This window comes from Scomber scombrus, chromosome 10 (genome assembly GCF_963691925.1).
Source record: "Scomber scombrus chromosome 10, fScoSco1.1, whole genome shotgun sequence".
Classification (NCBI taxonomy): domain Eukaryota; kingdom Metazoa; phylum Chordata; class Actinopteri; order Scombriformes; family Scombridae; genus Scomber; species Scomber scombrus.
This window is the reverse complement of record NC_084979.1, coordinates 29,453,466-29,475,982: the sequence shown is the minus strand read 5'-3', so window position 1 is coordinate 29,475,982 and position 22,517 is coordinate 29,453,466. Positions and strand designations below refer to the sequence as shown.

General features: G+C 36.4%; 3 protein-coding genes across 3 annotated transcripts; 1 reads left to right on the top strand and 2 right to left on the bottom strand.

The window, feature by feature from the left end:
• Positions 1-2,457: 2,457 nt before the first annotated feature.
• On the bottom strand, positions 2,458-5,528 carry LOC133987752 (galactose-specific lectin nattectin-like). The gene is made up of 5 exons (XM_062427195.1): positions 5,474-5,528; positions 4,681-4,766; positions 4,103-4,237; positions 2,786-2,897; positions 2,458-2,522 (listed from the first exon to the last, which is right to left on the bottom strand). The coding sequence occupies exons 1-5, from the start codon at positions 5,526-5,528 to the stop codon at positions 2,458-2,460; spliced, it is 453 nt and encodes a 150-aa protein (XP_062283179.1).
• A 6,298-nt stretch (positions 5,529-11,826) lies between these two features.
• Positions 11,827-15,534, top strand: LOC133987996 (tumor necrosis factor receptor superfamily member 14-like). The gene is made up of 6 exons (XM_062427507.1): positions 11,827-11,917; positions 12,100-12,192; positions 13,700-13,825; positions 13,998-14,153; positions 14,237-14,321; positions 14,779-15,534. The coding sequence occupies exons 1-6, from the start codon at positions 11,893-11,895 to the stop codon at positions 14,957-14,959; spliced, it is 666 nt and encodes a 221-aa protein (XP_062283491.1). The 5' UTR covers positions 11,827-11,892; the 3' UTR covers positions 14,960-15,534.
• Positions 15,535-17,831: 2,297 nt separating this feature from the next.
• Positions 17,832-22,443, bottom strand: LOC133987751 (galactose-specific lectin nattectin-like). Its single transcript, XM_062427194.1, has 6 exons — positions 22,378-22,443; positions 21,965-22,001; positions 21,171-21,256; positions 20,579-20,713; positions 19,276-19,387; positions 17,832-17,914 (listed from the first exon to the last, which is right to left on the bottom strand). Exons 1-6 carry the CDS (start codon positions 22,441-22,443, stop codon positions 17,832-17,834), a joined length of 519 nt encoding a protein of 172 aa, XP_062283178.1.
• Between the last annotated feature and the right edge of the window lie 74 nt (positions 22,444-22,517).

The following is a 22,517-nucleotide window of genomic DNA, read 5'->3' as shown; positions in this document are numbered from 1 at the left end:
TCTTCTTTGCTAAACATCTCAAGCTCTGTTAAATGTGAATGTGGTTGTGTGAGATTAGGAGGATGGCCAAAGGTGATTTTGCAGGGTTGGGTGAAAGCCTCCTGCAATTCTCTTTCTCCACCAATGAAGTTTATATCTTCATCTGAGATCAGTTCATAAGGGCAACCTTGGCAGCTCAAGAAACAGCTGAATGCTGTAAGGAAACTGTCAAAGTCTATACGGGCCAAGATCTTAAGATAAACACAGTTACGAAGATGCCAAATAAAGGTTACTAAATTGCGTGTGCAGTGCAACAGATTGCCTGTTTGGTTAGCATGCGTTTTGCAGGTGATCTACTAAGAATAACTGCGCAAATGACAACGGGTGGAGACAGCAGTATTTAAATGAGAGTTTTGCATGTCTTAATGGAGAGTTTGGATGAGCAGAAAGCCTGCAAGCGCAAAATGAAATCTGATCCCATGGAATTAAAGGTTCTAGTGGAAGTGGTTAACAAACGTATTGCATAAAAAAAATTACCAAAAAAACCCTATATGGGAGAGTATTTGTGACAAAGTCAATGCTGTTAGTAAAACCAAACGTATTCTACTCTTCAGGTTTGGTAAATCACATGCATGTGCTAAATAACATATTTGCATTTTCTGCTCCCTATGTTTTGCACACTGGGGTAAAAACGCCCCATATTGGATATTCATTATGGCAAACATACTAAATGGACAGCGCGTATTATATTGCACGTTTGAAAGATGCAATCCTCAGTGCGCAACGTTAGTTGATCAGCTTGCACATTTTTTTGCGGGTGATGTCAAGTTTGCACACGTTTTTACACACGCACGATTTAGTGGATCAGGCCCAGTGAGTGGTCTGCCACCAAGCGGGGAGTTCCGGTCCTCTGAAATGATGCCAACGCGGAAGTAACTTAAAACTGCATTCTATCAAATGGCCACCAGGGGGCGACCGTTTTGGTGTCAAAAGGACTTCCGTCTCTATACAAGTCAATGGAGAATTCACCAACTTCTCACTTGATTTATAACCTCAGTAAACGTTTTCAAAATGTGTTTAGGGTCTCAATCGCTAGTTTAAAGCCTTCTTCAATGCAGTATGATGTTCATTTGTGAAATTTTGGCTTCCCTGATTTTATATTTGACGATAAAGCAGGGTATGCATTAGGGCGTGGCTACGTCGTGATTGACAGGTTGATTGGTTCACAGGTTCAGGAGGGCGCCTCATGCACCTCCTGATGCCCATATAAGTAGAATCCGTGTTTTTATTTTTCCCGGCATCCACTGGAAATTTTCAAGATGGCGCTGCCCAGATCCAATACTATTGGCTTCTGAGCAGCAGTCCACAAACCAATGGGTGACGTCACGGATGTTACGTCCATTTCTTATATAGAGTCTATGTCTGCCACTTAAAGAGGATTCCCCACCTCTTCTCAGTACAACAGCCAACTTTGACAGTAAAGGGCCCAGGTGCTGAACCAGGGGGAGAGACAAACTTTGTCATATGTCAGATAAAATAAAACAGATATTTGTGGCAGTGACTGCACACTCAGCAATAAAGGTATGTGATCAACAAGCTTTAATATTCTATTTTTTACATGGTGACATGTTTGCTAAATGACAATACATGCGAGAAGGATCCATTACATGTCATTTTGCTATCTTAGTTAGAGCTGCAACTGATAATTATTTTTATTTTCAATAAATCTGTTAATTGTTTTCTCAATTAATCAATTAGTTCCTTAAAATGTCAGAATATGGTGTTTTGTCCACAACACAAGATGTTCAGTTTACTGTGTTTAATGTGTTTATGTTTTAACAGAAAAATAAGTCAAAGAATCAAGACCAGACAAAAACATGTTTTCCATGAAAGATAAGTTTTATGTACTGATTGGTTAGTTGATTACATGAAGTTAAAATGATTCAAACAAGAAAGAAAATAGAGCTGTGTGGGACATTTTGGAAGAGAAACAATCCAGTCAGTTGTTATACAAAGCACACAATTCAAAGACATACATGTAATCTACCATGTACAGGAAGGCTACTGTAATATTACATTTGTGTTCAAACTCATGTCATCTGTTCTTTTTTCCCCATTTTTTTTTTAGTTGTGACTTTTAATGAATACTGAACTTTATGGTCCATCTCCTTTAGTTTCTCTCTGCTGATGGAAACTTTAACCCCTCATGTCCGCTTACTGTTTTTTAAAATATTAACTTGAGTTTAAAATGAGACAGATTTTGACAGTTTTCTTTTATATTTGCAATATTAGTTTGTATGACAGGCGCAAATGGTTACAGAGTATACATATTTAAACCATCGCAGCAGTTTTTCTAAATTCATTAATTCAACGTTACCAGATAATCAAAAATCAGGATTAATAATCATAAGAGTTCTACCATTACAGAGGAAGTGGCGTTCTCATTGTGGCATGCATGGTGAAGTATGATGGGCTGCATCACAGATCCTTGCCACAAACAAAAGGTCTTCCATGGTGACAAGGGAGATCATTCCAGTACAATCCTGCAGGGAGAGATTGACAAACAAGCAAAGCCACATTAAATGTTTTAGAGGAGGTTTTATTTATTTATACAACTAAATTAATGGTTAGGATGTATTCAAATGTCTGTAAGTGCACATTTTCTAAAGCTTCAAGAATGATGTGAGTATACCCATACTGTATCTACAGAGAGGCAACACATGACCATACAGCAAACTGTACTGGTACAAAAGTATTTCTCCACAATAAAAATCAACATCAGGAAGCCAAGAAATTATATTTGTACCTCCAAAGTTCATCTCTATGCAGTTTTCATTTCCTCCATGGTTGTTAGGCTCCCTGATGTACCAGCGGAAGTAGCGAAAATTTGAGCCATCACTCCACAACCATGTCCCCTCCTGGAATAGTGAATGTAATGTGACACATATAAAACAAAAATAATATTAACGCTTGACACTAATGCAACAGATTACAACAAAGCAGCAACCTGCAACCAGATTTGAAGCATTAGTTCTCTGATCAAAGGTTAAAAACAACCAAAAAGATACAAAATAGAACCTAAACTATCTTGTAGGGCTGCAACTTATGATTATTCTCCATTATCAATCAATCTGTTTGTTATTTTCTGGATTCACTGATTAATTGTTTGGTTGATGAAAATATCGGTGACTTCCTGTTTTGTGCAGACCAAGAGTGCGAGGTAGGCTTGTGCTGATTCACGATCAGATTGACTATCGATTAATTAAAGAGACAATTGTTGATTTTTTCCTGCAGATATCAACAAATGAAATTTAAAATCTGCTACGCAACAACCAGTCAATTAATCAATTAGAGAATCAGTATCAGAGTAGTCTTTATTGTCATTGTACATGTACAACCAAATTGAAATAAAAATAATAATAAACTGCTTGTAAAGGAATAAAATAAATGAGTAATTACTACTAAAACTAACTAAATACTAAACTAACTAAAACAAAATACACACACATGGCATTCCTCTTGCTGCCATCAGTATTGCACAATTCTCCTTAATATTAAACTAAGAAATTGCTGTTGCAGTTAATACAGGATCAGATTTTTGGAGCATTTAGAGCATTTATTGCTCTAGGATAAAAAAAAAAGTTTTTTAACCAGCTTGTCCGTGTTTTGTCCTGTAACATCTGCCTCAGTGTGAGCCAGGTGGGATGGGTCTTTGAGGATGGTGTAGGCCTTATTGATACTATTAAATTAATATAAGATGTAATAATTGCAATTTGATTAAAATTGAATTAACTTCGTTTTGTGTCATTTAAAAAAAAAAAATAAAAAAAAAAAAAGTCAAAATTCCATCTTCTTAAATGTGGATATTTTCTGGTTTCTTTAGTCCTCTTTTGACAGTAAACTGAATGTCTTTGGTTTGCTGTTGGTCGGGACAACATTTGAGGATGTAATCTTGGGCTTTGTAAAAAAGTGAGTGACACTTTTCTGACGTTTTATAAAACAAATAAATCAATAATGAGATATATTATTGTATTAATAAATTAATCAATAATGAGAATAATGTATTAGTTGCAGCTCTAATGGCAGAGAAAGTTGCATCAGATCCTATGTTTGTATGTCTCACCCTCACTGCATCATAGCCACCAATCCAGGTACGGTGGCGAGCACTAGACACTCTTAAAATCAGGTCACTGAGGAAGGTGTTTTCATCAGCACTGTGGATGGAGGCCAGATTCCCACCAATAGAGACGCAGATATGCTAGAGAAACAGAGCGAGACACAGTGACACAAAAATAACATTTTAGGTCGTGAGTACAGAGAAAAAGAGGAATACAAAAGGGTCTTTTTGCAAACATCATATATGATGATATAGTCAAAACACTGATTACAACATGGTTCCAATATATCAAAAGACAAAGAAACATAAAGATACACAAAACATTCAACATAAAAGTAAATCCTGCAATGCAATAACATCCACCCACATCAAAATACCTCAGTAAAGCAACGACAGTTTGGTGGTTAAAGTAAAATTGTCATTTGAAGATTTAATTTTGAATCTGTGACCATGTTTCATAAACAAGTCCTGGCCAGACTGCTGTAAGCACTTTTCATTTTTTAACAACTGGATATTTAGTGGAAAGGTGTTCCTCAACATAGCACCAGTGTTAATAAAAGAATAATAGTTTTTGCATTAAATACCTCGGCATCGGCCCATACCCTTGCCTGGCGATAGAAAATGAAGCAGCGAGAGCCAAACTGAGTCCAACCAGCGGGACAACCAGACACTGCAAAACACTTATCATGTTAGAAATAAGCTGCACATGTGGACATTACAGTCATTAGTGATTATTGAACATTAATCCAATGCCAATTAAAATGTACAGGTCAAGTGAGGTTGCATCTTATACTTTAGGAAAGTGAATAACATTTATCACCATTATCTGACATTTTATGGACCAAACAATCAATTCAGCAAGAAAATCATCAACAGACAGTCAGCGGTGGTGAGTGGAATAGTCTTATATTTTTTCATATACCAGTGCATGCCTTTCACTCACAACACTTTCATATGATTAAATGGAATTAGTCCTGGGCGATATGACCAAAATGTAATGTCCTGATAACGATACCTATCCCGATATAGCACATCTTAAATAGTTGGTACTCTCAGAGTAACGTTCACTCACTTTAACTTATTTCAGCCATGCATATGTTTATGCAGCTATTCTGGTTTGGTAACTTGCAGCATGGTGAACAATATGCATGCGCAGTTAAGTCATCAAAGCAATGATTTTATTAGTGTTGATGGCTTATAGAACATTTCATTTCAGACAAGCGGCAATGAATGTATAGACGCTCAAGGTGAGGGACATACATGATAAAGTCAGCCTGCACATCATTAAAACAACAATTAAAATATCATAGAAGAGATATATCGCACAACTCCAATTGGAATTATTACAACCAAATAAAGCCAAACACAGTTACCAACCTTGCTCGTCTGAGTTATCTGTGGCCGACTGTGTGATCTGTGAACATGAACACATCGTTTAATAAGCTGGTAATAATTTCAGTGTTTAACTCAGCAGCTCCACAGAATTTTATGTAGCAAATATAGTGACAAAACAAATATGTATAGACCATGGTGTATGTGGAATATGAACATGTGAACTTTGGTCTCTGGTGACAGTCTCTCAGTTTTCAGACCCACCTCCCCATGGTTTCAATAGGCTATGAAGATGTGGTGCCTCATGCATTTGAAAATGTGCTTGTGATTGTAATTATGGTGATGATCACTTGTAATTGGAAAACAGTGTAATTGTGTATGAAAGTAATTACTAAGATTTTTTTCTCCTACAACAAAAAATAGAGACAAGGACACTTTGGAAGTTTAACTTACAGTTCCTGCAATGAACAGTCCACTGGTCAAACACAGGAAGAAAACGAAGTGACAACCTGATGCCATCTGTGTTAAACATAACAAATTAAACATTAAACCCAACAAATGTGCTCGTATTATCCAAAACATCAGAATATGATTAAATGAACCTTTCACTATCAGAATTCGATCCAATTGGGGAATGTCAAACCTGACACCAGATTAAAAGCTTCAGTATTGGTGAAACACAGATATTTATGTGGCATAATCAACATTGTGTGAACTAATTTTGCAGGGATTCAATGTAAAAGATGTTCATTTGTATTTAAAAGTCCTGCACTAGCTTTAAATTAATCACCAACCATTTTGATAATCAAATAATAATTTTGAGTACATTTTTAATGATAACATTTCCAAAATGGAATATTGTCAGGCTTATTTAGTACTCTATGATAATAAAAGTTTTTTTTATGGGTGGGTGAAAAATCTATTCTTAGATTGATTCTCTGATTTGATGCTTGTGATGCTGACAGAAAGAAAAAGGCAGAACTCAACCACAAGGAAATTGGCAGGAAATTTTTGAAGAATTGGCTTTGGAAAATATTTATCGATTAAGAAATTCATACATTTGAATCAAAAAATAATGGACAGATTAATCAATAATGAAAATGATTGTTAGTTTCAGCCGTAATAGGTACGTAGTAAATATCTGAAATATTACCTTTTGCTTCAGAGATGATCGGCAGAGCTGAGGAAAGGACAGATGTGATGGAGAAAGAGCAGTCAGTCATTTATACCTTTTCACCCATCTTCAGCTCCGTATCAGATGACAGGGGGACACCAAGGGACAACAAGGAAACAAAAAGCATACAGTACATCCGTGAGTCTGATTTAACATGTCTGTTCATTGTTCTTCATTCTTCTTTGCTAAACTGCTTAAGCTCTATGAAATGTGAATGTGGGTTTAGGAAGATGGCCAAAAGCTCCAATTTCATAAAACATTTTTCTTTTCTGTGGAAGATGTTCAGATGTCACAAGAGTTTTTTTATTATTACTTTTTCTCTGCCGTTCTGGAATTAAGCTGTGATTGTCAACAGTTGTCCTGTATGTTCAGTTTCTATCATCTCAGCCATGGACCCCTGTAGTTCCTCTCCATACTATAACTACTGTACTGTATTGGCTAGATTATAAGAAAACCCCCTCCTCCTTTTCCATCGCATGTTTTTGGGAAAAGACTGAAGATACAACACACTTACATGAAAGGACAGTTTACCTGAGATGCTATTGATCTGAAGAGAAGAGAGTCCTGGAAGCTTTTCTCTCTCAAAAAAGTGAGCACAACAAAGCAGTATTTTGACTTTGATTCACACGCTAAAACTCCTGTCAGACTCTTGGAAGCATCAAAATGATTTACTATGGCAATTTTCACTTTCAGACAGCAGTAAACCTGTTGCTTGACAGACGGTTCAGTTTTCTGTAAGTTTCTGCAGTAAAGATGTTGGAAGTTGCATTAGCCTTTTAAATGGAAGGAAATAAATATAATAGGTGCCCTTAAGGAAACTTGGAAAGAATTTTATTGAAAACATGCCAAGAGAACAACAATGACATGATCTGATGAGGTCCGAGAAAGTACATACTCATGGTAACTTCATACTTTAAAGAAATTCAAATATGCAAACTTTGGCTTAGTGTGGTTGTCTCTGATCCAATTTAATGTGCTCAAAGCAGGTGCATGTTTTTTTTTGCCAGTGGTGGAATGTTATTAAGTATATTTTTATACATTTTATACTTTATACTTCCACTCCAATATATTTCATAGGGAAATAATGCTCTTTTTTTATTTCACAGCTACAGTTACTAGTTAATTTTCCGATTAATAGATAATGCATAAAACATTTACTCTACCTTGATAGCATTGATGATCATGAGAAGCATACACCTTTAAGAAATGACTATTGTGAAAAGATTGTGTTTATTCAAAACCAAATCTTCTAACATGCTAGTACTGCAGATGTCATAGTAACAACTAGCAAAACCTCCTAGTGCGGCCTCCATGGTCAACTGCTTCCTTTTCCCTCACTTCATCAAGGACAAGCACTTCTCAGACAATTTCTTGTGTTGAAACGGTGCAGAGCCAAATGTCTTCTCAGAATTTATTATCTATGTCGGCCAAGATGTTTTCACCGTGTTAATCTGTACAGTGAAGCTCCTCAATATCTCGCAAAGGTCAACATTCAAGAAAAAACTGAGAAAAAAAGCACATTTATACAGTATATTTCACATTACAGGCGGATGGCATAGAGCGCAATTTAAAAATACCAAATCTTGAATGTGGTTCAAAGTAATAAGGGGTCAATAATAAAATCATAAATACTCAGTACATGGATTGGCTAAATTATCACTTGTGTAAGTGAAACTATGCAATAAATTATGACAGCAAGCATTTGTACAGTTATACATTTTCTTCTTCTGGCTTTGTGCTTCAGAAAATTCAATTTTAAATGAAACTACTACTACTATTAAAGCTGCAACAATAAGTTAATGAATTGATTAGTTCTCAACTAATTCCTCTTCATCTTAAATGTGAATATTTTCTGGGTTTTTTTGTCCTGTATGACAGTAAACTGAATATATTTGGGTTGTGGACAAAACAAGACATTTGAGGACGTCGTCTTTGTCTTTAAGGAATGGTCATTTACATTTTTTGCTATTTTTTTTATCCGTTTTCCTTGTAAAATAGCATCACTAAGAAAGCTCTGCTGATTAATGTATAAACACATTTCATTTCTTATAGCCTCTTCATTATGAAAGTCTCTTGTTATTTTGTCCTGTAAAAGCTTTCAGTATGAAGAAGCAAAAGAAGGAAATGTTGGGTTTTTATGTTTGAGGCATGGTTGTCACAGGTTAGAGAATTGTTTTTTTCAGCCTATATCTGATCAGGCACATCAGAAGAGGAAGCAAACACAATTATTGTAGAAAAACAAATATGTAGCTCATGAAAAAACTCAGCTGACAGACAAGCTATGGGGAAAAGGCAGAATGTTGTTCTTTCACAAGGAAATGTTCTTTTAAATTCACTACCATGCCATGAGCCTGTCTTACAACAATAGGCTGTAATGTGAGATGTTAAAGAAGACCTGAAGTTACCTTTTAATGAGAGATGCCATCTAGTTGCCGTAGTAAGTTTATCACATGTTCTCTGATTTACTTAACTTGTTCAGTACATTACAGAATATATTAATACTGTGCTGTGTATATAGAATGACTCTTATGATCTGTCTATCTATGTAATCTGATCTAATTTTATGCCAAATCTTCATCTGAAAAGAAACTAATAACTATTGGTATTGTTTCCCACTGAAATGTAGTAGAGTAGAACTATAAAGTAGCATAAAATGGAAATATTTAAGTGCAATCACGAGGTACTTTTAGTACAGTTTTAAAACAGTAGATCGCTTATTCTCCTGCTCCTCTCACTGTCAGAGTGTCTTCTGTATAAAAAATCTCCTCCCACTTTAACCTGAAAAAACCTCTGGGAACAAGGCAGCTGACTTGCCTCATGTGGATAACTCCTACTTCAGTAGTTTGATCTGTGTAAGTGATATGCAAGCTTACTCTGCTTTATAATGCAGTGATTGCTTTAGTAGATTTATTTGCTGTACTGACTAAATTTCAGTATTGGTTGAGTTATTGTTTCAATAGTTTGTAGTTTCAATAGACAATAACTGTGTTTGAAGCAAAACTATCTTTGTTGTATTGTCAATTTATTGGAATTATGTATGTAATGATGTATACATTCATATTTTATATTATAAACCAGTTTAAACTATTCCTTAATAAAGGAATGAACTGAAACTACTTGGCCTCAACCATTGAGTTGTTTGGCCAAATGAAAATGTCACAGTTCAATTCTCATGTGACTTGGCATCTATGTAAACAACTCTCTTTTCACATTTCACTTTCTGTTCTGCATTTATTTTACTATCCTCGGACTGCCTGTGTCTTTTTTTCAAGTCCTCTGGATGGTTTTGCCGGATCAGGCTACTTACCAGCTGCTAACTGTAAGAACATTACCACAGTAAAACTGCTCTGCCTGGCAGCCTGTTTGTTAACCTTATTTCACTCCCAACCATCTGTGTTACAGCCACAGCAAAGACTTAGTTTGGAGAACACAGTCTTAACATGAAAGCAATTTAGAGAAGTCATGTTTCTCTTGTGTTTAACCACCATTTACGTTGTTTTCTCTCATCTAATTTGGAAGAAATTTATATATATGACCTATGACCCCACTATGTGTGCATCATAATAAAAAAGAACAGAAAATATATTTACGTATATCAGTACTTCAGTACTTCCAGGCATCTTGTGTTAAGAACTGATCCACTATCAAATGCATCTGGACTTTGTATCAGCATATTACAAATTCATGTCAAAATGAGGAAGAACAGAAGGCCGTAATGTGAATAAAAACTACTTTTGCTTATTAGATAAGTAAGAAATATGTTATAAGAAATCAGGGAACAAAGAAACAAAGGTCTATAAAATCTGGTCTGGTCATATAGAAACTTGTAAGTAAAACTGAAAGATAAGCAGCAAGCTCATTACTCTCTACCAGCACTATTTTATCACAGGTCTGTTAATAAAACCTCTGAGGACAGAAATTAGTTTTACTTTAAGCTTTTGGGCTTAAAATCAGCTTTCCCTCAGATCCATGAACACATAAAAAAGAGGTGAGTTGAAGTTACACACGTTTGCTGACATACAGCATCAGGGAAAGAAATACTGACTGAACTTTAATTTTCTTACATTCGTTCTCAAACACATGACATGTCTTTTCTTTGTCATCAGGTGACAGCATGATAAAGAATAATAAAAAATAAGATGGTCTGTACAGTCAGAGGGTTACATTAAGATAATGTGATTTTTCTGCTGTAGATTGAAAGGAACCTGTTCACTTTTACAATTCCTCATTTGGCTTACAATGGAGGTAAGGAAAGACAGTAACTCATAAAGAGCCATGATATAAACTCTCACTGTTGATTCAGTTGTTTGCAATCTACAACCTCACTGCTAGATGCCAATAATTCCTACACACTGTCCTTTAAATCCAGTTTGAAATATATGAAAGTGAGAAAGTGCAAGGAACACATGTGGGATGAAAATGTAAAGTCCAGTTAGATGACAGTAGGGCTACAGTTCAGCTAGATAGTGCAAGCTATTGCTGTGTCTGCTAGAGCAACAGCCTCTGGAAGGAAGCTAGATAAAAAAGCTTAATAGGCTGACAATACGTGGATCAGTTTATTGGTAGACAGCGCCTCTATTAAAAGATACTGGGAGTAGAGGTGCTGCAGTGCCCCCTGCTGGTCGTGTTGCAGAAAATAAGTTTACTAGGTTTACTAAACGAATCAATACAACTAAGATCATTTTAGTTAAATAGTCTATGTAACATGTTTGTTTTTAAATGTTTGAAGTCCACCCTCTGTTATATTTATTATATTTTATTTAATTGTATACTATTGACTGTATTTCCTGTGTATCAGATGCACAGACGCAGCAGCGGTAATGGTGGTTTATGTGTCACCACCGCATGTTAACGTCTCAGCCGAAATGTGTCTTCATCATGTTTCCTTCGGGATCACTACGGTCGAGGTTACCATATTGATAATATCTACAAGTTCACCTTAAGTTTCTGATGCTCTGTGTTCATTGTTTTTGAACGTGGGTGTTGGACTCTCCCTGTTTCCTGTTTCTGCAGTTAAATTATTTATACTGATTATATCATTTAAATCGATCTTGTTTCTGTTCCCTCTGTGAACTATAGTGCTACTCTACTCTGACATGCAGCTCCTTAGTGTTTACGTTTTTTGTGGTGTAGAATGTTGTTATATGGCCATGAATACTACTACTAAAGAAAACACACACACACACACACACTCATTTTGCGGTTGCGCAGTTTGAATCTGCGGGGGACTTTCCTTATAACCGACTTCCTGCATTGACCTCAAGACTGAAAAAACTCATCAGCATGTGATATGTTTTCCACGTTGTTTGTCTTTGGTAAGTGAACAGTAGCTGACCTGGACCTGAGACAGAATCTGCTACTCACTCTTAAGTACAGCTGCGCTATAAAATCTATAGATCAATTACAACTACATGAGACGAGTCAATTCCCAGATGTATACACGCTGAAAATGTCTGTGTTTCTTCTTATTCTTACAATATATATTTATTTTCTTCAGAGATTGTTGCTGTCTTCACGGTACGAACATTGTGCTGCAGAGTTGATGAGTACATCACACGGGACGGGCAATGCTGTCCAATGTGTCATGAAGGTACCAAACACTTAAATCTTTACTGTTGTAACATGTATTGTTCTCACGCCCACGATTCACTTTTGATAACACTCGACGGTCACATCATAGGTGCCTTATTAAGCGCACAGTCCACGATGTACTTCAGCTTTATGTTTGTTTTAAAGAGGACTTGACGTTTCTATGAATAACGTCGCCAAAACATGAAACTAAAAGAAGTGCGTCTAACATCCGTGAGTGTATAACGTTGAGCATATGAAATTTCAAAACGTTTTTGTATGGTTGTTGTGTGTCTTATTTCGTTTGTTTTTCACTTATTGTTATCATCATATTAGTCCATAATGAAACTGGAATTAATAGAGTTGCAGAGTGGGATGTTTTGCATGTTTCGTTTCGCAAATTTCATTAAATGAAGAGTCTCAGGGTATTAAACAGTAACAAGTCTATTTACTGACATAAATGGATGCTGTTTGTTACTAGTGGCAACAGTGGAGAGACTGAGAGGGAGTCAATATTTTGTTGTTTTAGTTTTTACATCTACCACAGTCTGACTTCCTTTTCTTTTTTTTAAATTAAAATTGTAAGCGCCAAGGTTACTGTGTTGGCATATGTAACGTGTGGCCATGTGGGGGCGCTGTTGCATACTGCTTGGGTTGTGGTGTGTGGCCATGTGGGGGCGCTGTTGCATACTGCTTGGGTTGTGGTGTGTGGCCATGTGGGGGCGCTGTTGCACACTGCTTGGGTTGTGGTGTGTGGCCATGTGGGGGCGCTGTTGCATACTGCTTGGGTTGTGGTGTGTGGCCATGTGGGGGCGCTGTTTCATACTGCTTGGGTTGTGGTGTGTGGCCATGTGGGGGCGCTGTTTCATACTGCTTGGGTTGTGGTGTGTGGCCATGTGGGGGCGCTGTTTCATACTGCTTGGGTTGTGGTGTGTATGCCCCTCTCTCTCCCTCCACCTCTATCTATTTTTGTAGTAAGGGAGCACCTGAAAGCAATTTAATCAGAGCATTTGAGGAGGAGTGGGTGAAGACTCACTCTTTTTGAGTGATGAGCTTTTGTTATGTTAGTTTGGGATGGAGATCACTGGTAGTCTAGTTATTGGGTTTTCATTGAGTTAAGTTAGATTTTTTTTTTTTTGTTTTTTTTTTAGGGGGATAAGCTGAGTGTGACAGCCACCTGCATGGCTGGCTCAGTGATGTCCCCATCTTTTCTTTCTTTCAGCTGGGATCTCCATCTTCTTTTGTTTGCTTACTTTGCATTTGAGTATTGTTTTCAAAATAAAGTTATGTTTTTGTGGCGTACTTTTCACATGTTTAGGTCTCTAGCTGAGCCTGTGCTTAGACGGACCTGTCATTGAGACAAACAGGATAATTAATTGACACATTGTTAACACCAACATAAAATCCACTCAGAATAACATTTTTAGCATTCTCATGCAAGACTGGCCTGAAACAACTTCATATTTATCATTTTAACTGCATCTATCATCTGCTCTAACAGTTATTCACCTGTTTTGTTCTCTGGACAGGAACAGTTGTTCGAAGAGACTGCACACTACAGTCAGGCACACGCTGCGTCCCCTGTGAGAGAGGAACTTTTATGAACCAAGCCAATGGTCTGAACAAGTGTTTTACCTGCACTTCCTGTGATCCAGGTATCTAAAACCTCTGTCTTTTGAAAAGGGTTTAGTCAAATACAAATATTTAACCAATTAAAAAGTATAGTCTTGTTTATACAATTATAGTATATTTTAAGAAGAATAATAATAATAATCCATGTCTACTAATAAAACATTGACTATATTCCTGTTTTGTTTTGTTTTTTAGCTCACGGTCTTTCTGCCCTGCAGACCTGCACAGCAGTAAACAATACTGTTTGTGAAGTTATAAATGGGCATTTCTGCAAAAGTTTGACCGATACAGGATGCAGTTTGGCAGAGAAACACACACACTGCATACCTGGTCAGGGGATAAAAGAACCTGGTAAGAAAAGTTAAAGTCAGACTGTTCTGTCAGTGAACAATCAGTGAATGAGAGGAATCTTACGTGTGTCTTTTTCTCCAAAGGAACCAGCAGAAATGATACAGTGTGTGAAGACTGTCAGCCGGGTTATTTTTCACCAGATGGCGTGAACTGCACAGCTTGGACAATGTAAAGCACTTTTTTTCTATTGATTTATTATATTTATTTACTTATTGACTAAAAGCACAAAAAGCAAATCAAAAGAAGTTTTTTCCCTGCTATATATCATACTGTGATTTTTAGTGTGCACAGGGGTTTTTTTTTTTGCACCAGTGGAACAAATCCCCATCATGCATGGGAATTTCAAGACATTGCAAATCCCCCAGTATCATACTTTTTTTCATCTGGTTATCTGGATGCCTGTCAGTTATTCAGCAACTTAATATTGCAACTTAACTTAAAAAAACAATGACCCACTACATCATTGTAAGAGTTGTTTATTTTTTTAAAAATTCATATCGGTTCATTATTGCATCAGTGCGACATTATTTTGTATCTTCTCCTTTATAAGACACTTAAAATGAGTTTCCATTTGAGTCCATTAACAAAGAACTAAAACAGTCGTTTTGCTTTTCTTACCCAACAGCTGCTCAGAAACTCAAGTACAGGTCAAAGAAGGAAGCCAGACGATTGACATCGTCTGCGGTGCACCAGGTGCATTAAGTGCATCAAGACATCATTACTTGTTAATTCCACCTTTTTTATTGTTTTTCTCACTGGTCTGCCTTATGAGTAAACATAAGTGCTTGTTTTGCATTTCTGCCTAATTTGTCTGATGTTCTCCAATTTTGTCCTCCTTGGCTTGACTGGAGTTAACTAAAAGTTACTAACTGTTGTTGCCGGAAATGCCCACCAACATGTCTCAGAACTATCTGGCGACACTGCAAATCTACACACCTCTCACCTTTCCTGCCATAAACTGAAGCCAGAACTGATGCCAGCACACAGGTCCTCTTTTTGAATAAACAACAGACACATTTAAAAGGACACGTTAGTTAGAGGGGGGTTGGGGCGTTGGACCGAAGATGGATGACAGTGAAAGAAACCAGACCCCCCCCCCCCCCTGCAACTAGCCTAGTACCCTGGCCTCCTTGTTCCCGCACACACAACATAAACACACCAGTATATAGCCTCACTACTTAGATTACATATTGTGTATTTTTACTATCTTTAAAGATCGAAGAAGGAAACCAGACGAATGATTGTCATGTGAAAGTGCATTCTGAAATCATTAACCTTTATTTCCACCTTTTTTTAAAAATTGTGGTTGGAAGACTAGAAAGGTGCTACAGATAGTGTACCATTTTACTTTTGTTATGGTTTTTAAATAAATACTTTTGGATATACATGCTGTCTGCTTAATTTTGTACCTGAGTCTGCCAACCTCTGCTCTGCACAGAACTCCAAAATCTTCTACCATGACTACATATTGATGTGGTAATTTTGATCATAGTTAAGTTCCTTATTAATCAGAGCTCCAATTTGATAATCAAGTACATTTTATGACAACTTTTGGCCCTGCTAGTATTAGTTCTTATAAATAATTTCTATTGATTTTAATAATTATTTCTTATGATCATTGTTACTGATAGCCAACCCTATAACCAAGGTCCAATAACCTGTTCTTATGTAAGTTAACATGAGGCTGTGATACCAAAATTTAAGAGAAAGAATAAGACCAAAAATGTGTCCATATGCTTTCAGTGTGGACTGTCTGTAATGTAGAAGAGGGCAACAAATATTTGCATCCATCTAAAATACAATTTTGTGCATCCACGTGCAAACAAGAAAACATGACTAAACATCGTACGACAAAGCTCAATTTTCATACATATGAGGCATCATTTTATTTCCCAGTTAATATTCTTGTATAATTTACAGTCTTGTGATTAGTTATTAATGTGTGTGTGTGTGTGTCTGTGTCTATTTGTGTCTTTGAGGTGGTTGTTTGGTTTGTCAAGGTGTTTTGGAGGATGGGTGGTTGTCAGTGTTCTTTTTTATTGAATATATCCTTTAAAGCACATGCAATTTACCTGTAATGAAATGTGCTTTGTAAATAATTACTGTGCACTCTGTCATTATTTAGACACACAGTCATGTTTCCATCAATTCAGAGGATCAGGGCCGGCCCTAGGATTTTGGTGGCCCTAAACAAAATTCTGTTTGTGGCCCCAAAACACTTCAGACACAAGCACCAAACCACACACGCTGCTCATAACTGAACGAACATGAAAACACACACTAGAGATGGAACATGAATTAACAACAACTCTGACTTTATTTGAAAACCAAAGTTTATTAAAATGTGTGTAATGGATCTATAGGTAGTGCTGGTACTGGATGTTGGGGGGTAACAGAGTATGTAGAAGGCTGTGGTTCAGCAGTTATGAGCTCTGGAGCTGCAGTCACATCAGAGGAGGGAGGAGATGAGCCTGAAGTCTCTGACCATGTTCCTTCAGCAGCAGTCAGCTGAGGTAGATGGTCCTGGTACAGTACAAGTTGCTCCAAAATATACATTAGATTATTATTATTTTCAAAATGTTATCAAAATATTCAAATGATCCAGTTATCTAAATACTATATGTCCAAATATGATCTACGGAAATACAATTTAACATAACTAGAAAACTAATGGTTAGCCTGAAATTATTTGGGAACACGAGGTTAGATAAGTAGGTGAATTAAAATAATAAAATAAATAAAAATAATAAATCAAACCACCACTTTAATGTTGTAAGAAAACATTGGGTGCTAGTTAAGCTAGCTGTTATGAATTATAAATGAGGTTACAGTCCTACCAATTCAGTCGATCAGCAATTTCCTGCCAGCCTTTTGCTTGGATTTTATTTATTGTTTTTTGTGATCATATGTTTAAATTCTACATATGTCTCCAGCAGAAGTGTGTGCTGGAGACTGCTGCTTCTGTGTGGCTCTTTTGTGGTGGATTAATGTCATTGTGAATCCGTTTGATCTGTGTTCGACATCATGGGCTGCTCATGGTTGGCGTGCACACGCAATTAGTCTGAATACTTGAGCCTGTCTTGAATTAGTTTGATTGCGAGAATGTGGATTGGCCTTTATGGAACCGCTTTAGCCTGATCTCATTTGTTAGGCTCATTCAAGTCAGGTGTAAAGGTAACAAAATACACCTACCAGCACCCCTAAAACTGCTGTTTTCCCAAAAACTTTTCAAACAGGCACACCTTAGGAAGTTATGGTGTTTGATTTCCTGTTACCCAGCGAATCTTTATGTTGAAAGCTCAGTGGAACTCACCCCCCTCGAAATCAGACAAAATAATGTTTCATGCAGTTCTTCTTGCTTGCGTTTTGCGGGTGGTCTCCAAAGAATAACTGACAAATGACAACAGGTGGAAACAGCAGTATTTAAATGAAGGTTTTGCGTGTCTTAATGGAGAGTTTAGATGAGCAGAAAGCCTGCAAGCACAAAATGAAATCTGATCTCTAGTGGAAGCAGTCAAGAAACAGATTGAGTTACAGCAAAAAAATGTTACCATTAAAAAAACGCTATATGGGAGAGTATTAGTGACAAAGTCAATGCTGTTAGTAAAACCAATAAAATATTCTACTCCAAAAATATTGGAAACAATCTGTTCTCACGCACGATTTAGTGAATCAGGCCTAGTGAGTGGTCTGCCACTTAAAGAGGATTCCCCTCCTCTTCTCAGTACAGCAGCCAACTTTGACAGTAAAGGGCCCAGGTGCTGAACCAGGGGGAGAGACAAACTTTGTCATGTCAGATAAAATAAAACACAGATATTTGTGGCAGTGACTGCACACTCAGCAATAAAGGTATGTGATCAACAAGCTTTCATATTCAGTTTTTTTACATGGTGACATGTTTGCTAAATGACAATATATGCAAGAGAGATCCATTACATGTCATTTTGCTGTCTTAGTTAGAGCTGCAACTGATAATTATTTTTATTTTCAATAAATCTGTTAATTATTTTCTCAATTAATCAATTAGATCCTTAAAATGTCAGAATATGGTGAAAAAGCATCATCACTGTTTCCCAGAGTCCAAGGAGACATCTTCAAATGTTTTGTCCACAACACAAGATGTTCAGTTTACTGTGTTTATTGTGTTTATGTTTTAACAGAAAAATAAGTCAAAGAATCAAGACCAGACAAAAACATGCTTTCAATGAAAGATAAGTTTTATTTACTGATTGGTTAGTTGATTACATGAAGTTAAAATGATTCAAACAAGAAAGAAAATAGAGCTGTGTGGGACATTTTAGAAGAAAAACAATCCAGTCAGTTGTTATACAAAGCACACAATTCAAAGACATACATGTAATCTACCATGTACAGGAAGGCTACTGTAATATTACATTTGTGTTCAAACTCATGTCATCTGTTCTTTTTTCCCCATTTTTTTTTGAGTTGTGACTTTTAATGAATACTGAACTTTATGGTCCATCTCCTTTAGTTTCTCTCTGCTGATGGAAACTTTAACCCCTCATGTCCGCTTGCTGTTTTTTTAATATTAACTTGAGTAAAATGAGACAGAGTTTGACAGTTTTCTTTTATATTTGCAATATTAGTTTGCATGACAGGCGCAAATGGTTACAGAGTAGAAATATTTAAACGATCGCAGCAGTTTTTCTAAATTCATTAATTCAACGTTACCAGATAATCAAAAATCAGGATTAATAATCATAAGAGCTCTACCATTACAGAGGAAGTGGCGTTCTCATTGTGGCATGCATGGCGAAGTATGATGGGCTGCATCACAGATCCTTGCCACAAACAAAAGATCTTCCATGGTGACAAGGGAGATCATTCCAGTACAATCCTGCAGGGAGAGATTGACAAACAAGCAAAGCCACAATAAATGTTTTAGAGGAGGTTTTATTTATTTATACAACTAAATTAATGAAGAAGATGTATTTAAATGTCTGTAAGTGCACATTTTCTAAAGCTTTAAGAATGATGTGAGTATGCCTGCTGATGTACCTACAGAGAGGCAACACATGACCATACAGCAAACTGTACTGGTACAAAAGTATTTCTCCACAATAAAAATCAACATCAGGAAGCCAAGAAATGATATTTGTACCTCCATAGTTCATCTCTATGCAGTGTTCTTTTCCTCCATGGTTGTCAGGCTGCCTGATGTACCAGCGGAAGTAGCGAAACTTTGAGCCATCACTCCACAACCATGTCCCCTCCTGGAATAGTGAATGTAATGTGACACATATAAAACAAAAATAATATTAACGCTTGACACTAATGCAACAGATTACAACAAAGCAGCAACCTGCAACCAGATTTGAAGCATTAGTTCTCTGATCAAAGGTTAAAAACAACCAAAAAGATACAAAATAGAACCTAAACTATCTTGTAGGGCTGCAACTTATGATTATTCTCCATTATCAATCAATCTGTTTGTTATTTTCTGGATTCACTGATTAATTGTTTGGTTGATGAAAATATCGGTGACTTCCTGTTTTGTGCAGACCAAGAGTGCGAGCTAGGCTTGTGCTGATCTGTTCTGACGATCAGATTGACTATCGATTAATTAAAGAGACAATTGTTGATTTTTTCCTGCAGATATCAACAAATGAAATTTAAAATCTGCTACGCAACAACCAGTCAATTAATCAATTAGAGAGTCAGTATCAGAGTAGTCTTTATTGTCATTGTACATGTACAACCAAATTGAAATTAAAAAATACTAAACTGCTTGTAAAGGAATAAAATAAATGAGTAATTAGTACTAAAACTAACTAAATACTAAACTAACTAAAACAAAATACACACACAAGGCATTCCTCTTGCTGCCATCAGTATTGCACAATTCTCCTTAATATTAAACTAAGAAATTGCTGTTGCAGTTAATACAGGATCAGATTTTTGGAGCATTTAGAGCATTTATTGCTCTAGGATAAAAAAAACAACGTTTTTTAACCTGCATGTCCGTGTTTTGTCCTGTAACATCTGCCTCAGTGTGAGCCAGGTGGGATGGGTCTTTAAGGATGGTGTAGGCCTTATTGATACTATTAAATTAATATAAAATGTAATAATTGCAATTTGATTAATTTGAATTAACTTCGTTTTGTGTCATTTTTTCAGAGAAAAAAGTCCAAATTCCATCTTCCAAATTCTTAAATTCTTTAGTCCTCTTTTGACAGTAAACTGAATGTATTTTGTTTGCTGTTGGTCGGGACAACATTTGAGGATGTAATCTTGGGCTTTGGAAAAAAGTGAGTGACACTTTTCTGACGTTTTATAAAACAAACAATAAATCAATAATCAGATATATTATTGTATTAATAAATTAATCAATAATGAGAATAATTATTAGTTGCAGCTCTAATGGCAGAGAAAGCTGCATCAGATCTTGTGTTTGTATGTCTCACCCTCACTGCATCATAGCCACCAATCCAGGTATGGTGGCGAGCACCAGACACTCTTAAAATCAGGTCACTGAGGAAGGTGTTTTCATCAGCACTGTGGATGGAGGCCAGATTCCCACCAATAGAGATGCAGATATGCTAGAGAAACAGAGCGAGACACAGTGACATAAAAATAACATTTTAGGTTGTGAGTACAGAGAAAAAGAGTAAGAAAGAGAGTGGAATACAAAAGGGTCTTTTTGCAAACATCATATGTGATGATATAGTCAAAACACTGATTACAACATGGTTCCAATATATTAAAAGACAAAGAAACATAAAGATACACAAAACATTCAACATAAAAGTAAATCCTGCAATGCAATAACATCCACCCACATCAAATTACCTCAGTAAAGCAACGACAGTTTGGTGGTTAAAGTAAAATTGTCATTTGAAGATTTAATTTTGAATCTGTGACCATGTTTCATAAACAAGTCCTGGCCAGACTGCTGTAAGCACTTTTCATTTTTTAACAACTGGATATTTAGTTGAAAGGTGTTCCTCAACATAGCACCAGTGTAAATAAAAGAATAATAGTTTTTGCATTAAATACCTCGGCATCGGCCCATACCCTTGCCTGGCGATAGAAAATGAAGCAGCGAGAGCCAAACTGAGTCCAACCAGCGGGACAACCAGACACTGCAAAACACTTATCATGTTAGAAATAAGCTGCACATGTGGACATTACAGTCATTAGTGATTATTGAACATTAATCCAATGCCAATTAAAATGTACAGGTTAAGTGGGGTTGCATCTTATACTTTAGGAAAGTGAATAACATTCATCACCATTATCTGACATTTTATGGACCAAACAATCAATTCAGCAAGAAAATCATCAACAGACAGTCAGCGGTGGTTAGTGGAATAGTCTCATATTTTTTCATATACCAGTGCATGCCTCTCACTCACAACACTTTCATATGATTAAATGGAATTAGTCCTGGGCGATATGACCAAAATGTAATGTCCTGATAACGATACCTATCCCGATAGAGCACATCTTAAATAGTTGGTACTCTCAGACTAAGAGTAACGTTCACTCACTTTAACTTATTTCAGCCATGCATATGTTTATGCAGCTATTCTGGTTTGGTAACTTGCAGCATGGTGAACAATATGCATGCACATTTAAGTCATCAAAGCAATGATTTTATTAGTGTTGATGGCTTATAGAACATTTCATTTCAGACAAGCGGCAGTGAATGTATAGACGCTCAAAGTGAGGGACATACATGATCAGCCTGCACATCATTAAAACAACAATTAAAATATCATAGAAGAGATATATCGCACAACTCCAATTGGAATTATTTCAACCAAATAAAGCCAAACACAGTTACCAACCTTGCTCGTCTGAGTTATCTGTGGCCGACTCTGTGATCTGTGAACATGAACACATCGTTTAATAAGCTGGTAATAATTTCAGTGTTTAACTCAGCAGCTCCACAGAATTTTATGTAGCAAATATAGTGACAAAACTAACATTATGTATAGACCATGGTGTATGTGGAATATGAACATGTGAACTTTGGTCTCTGGTGACAGACTCTCAGTTTTCAGACCCACCTCCCCATGGTTTCAATAGGCTATGAAGATGTGGTGCCTCATGCATTTGAAAATGTGCTTGTGATTGTAATTATGGTGATGATCACTTGTAATGGGAAAACAGTGTAATTGTGTATGACAGTAATTACTAAGATTTTTTTTTCTCCTACAACAAAAAAGAGAGACAAGGACACTTTGGAAGTTTAACTTACAGTTCCTGCAATGAACAGTCCACTGGTCAAACACAGGAAGAAAACGAAGTGACAACCTGATGCCATCTGTGTTAAACATAACAAATTAAACATTAAACCCAACAAATGTGCTCGTATTATCCAAAACATCAAAATATAAT

Excerpts from the sequence above, each read along its gene's own strand:
- LOC133987752 (XM_062427195.1), bottom strand. The coding sequence starts at position 5,528 with ATGTGTTCATGTTCACAGATCACACAGTCGGCCACAGATAACTCAGAC. Across the intron at positions 4,767-5,473 it reads AGATAACTCAGACGAGCAAG|TGTCTGGTTGTCCCGCTGGT; the intron begins GTTGGTAACTGT and ends AGTGTTTTGCAG. Across the intron at positions 2,898-4,102 it reads GTGGCTATGATGCAGTGAGG|GAGGGGACATGGTTGTGGAG; the intron begins GTGAGACATACA and ends TCACTATTCCAG.
- LOC133987751 (XM_062427194.1), bottom strand. The coding sequence starts at position 22,443 with ATGGCATCAGGTTGTCACTTCGTTTTCTTCCTGTGTTTGACCAGTGGA. Across the intron at positions 22,002-22,377 it reads GACTGTTCATTGCAGGAACT|ATCACAGAGTCGGCCACAGA; the intron begins GTAAGTTAAACT and ends TCATGTTCACAG. Across the intron at positions 21,257-21,964 it reads AGATAACTCAGACGAGCAAG|TGTCTGGTTGTCCCGCTGGT; the intron begins GTTGGTAACTGT and ends AGTGTTTTGCAG.
- LOC133987996 (XM_062427507.1), top strand. The coding sequence starts at position 11,893 with ATGTTTTCCACGTTGTTTGTCTTTG. Across the intron at positions 11,918-12,099 it reads TTCCACGTTGTTTGTCTTTG|AGATTGTTGCTGTCTTCACG; the intron begins GTAAGTGAACAG and ends TATTTTCTTCAG. Across the intron at positions 14,154-14,236 it reads TCAGGGGATAAAAGAACCTG|GAACCAGCAGAAATGATACA; the intron begins GTAAGAAAAGTT and ends TTTTCTCCAAAG.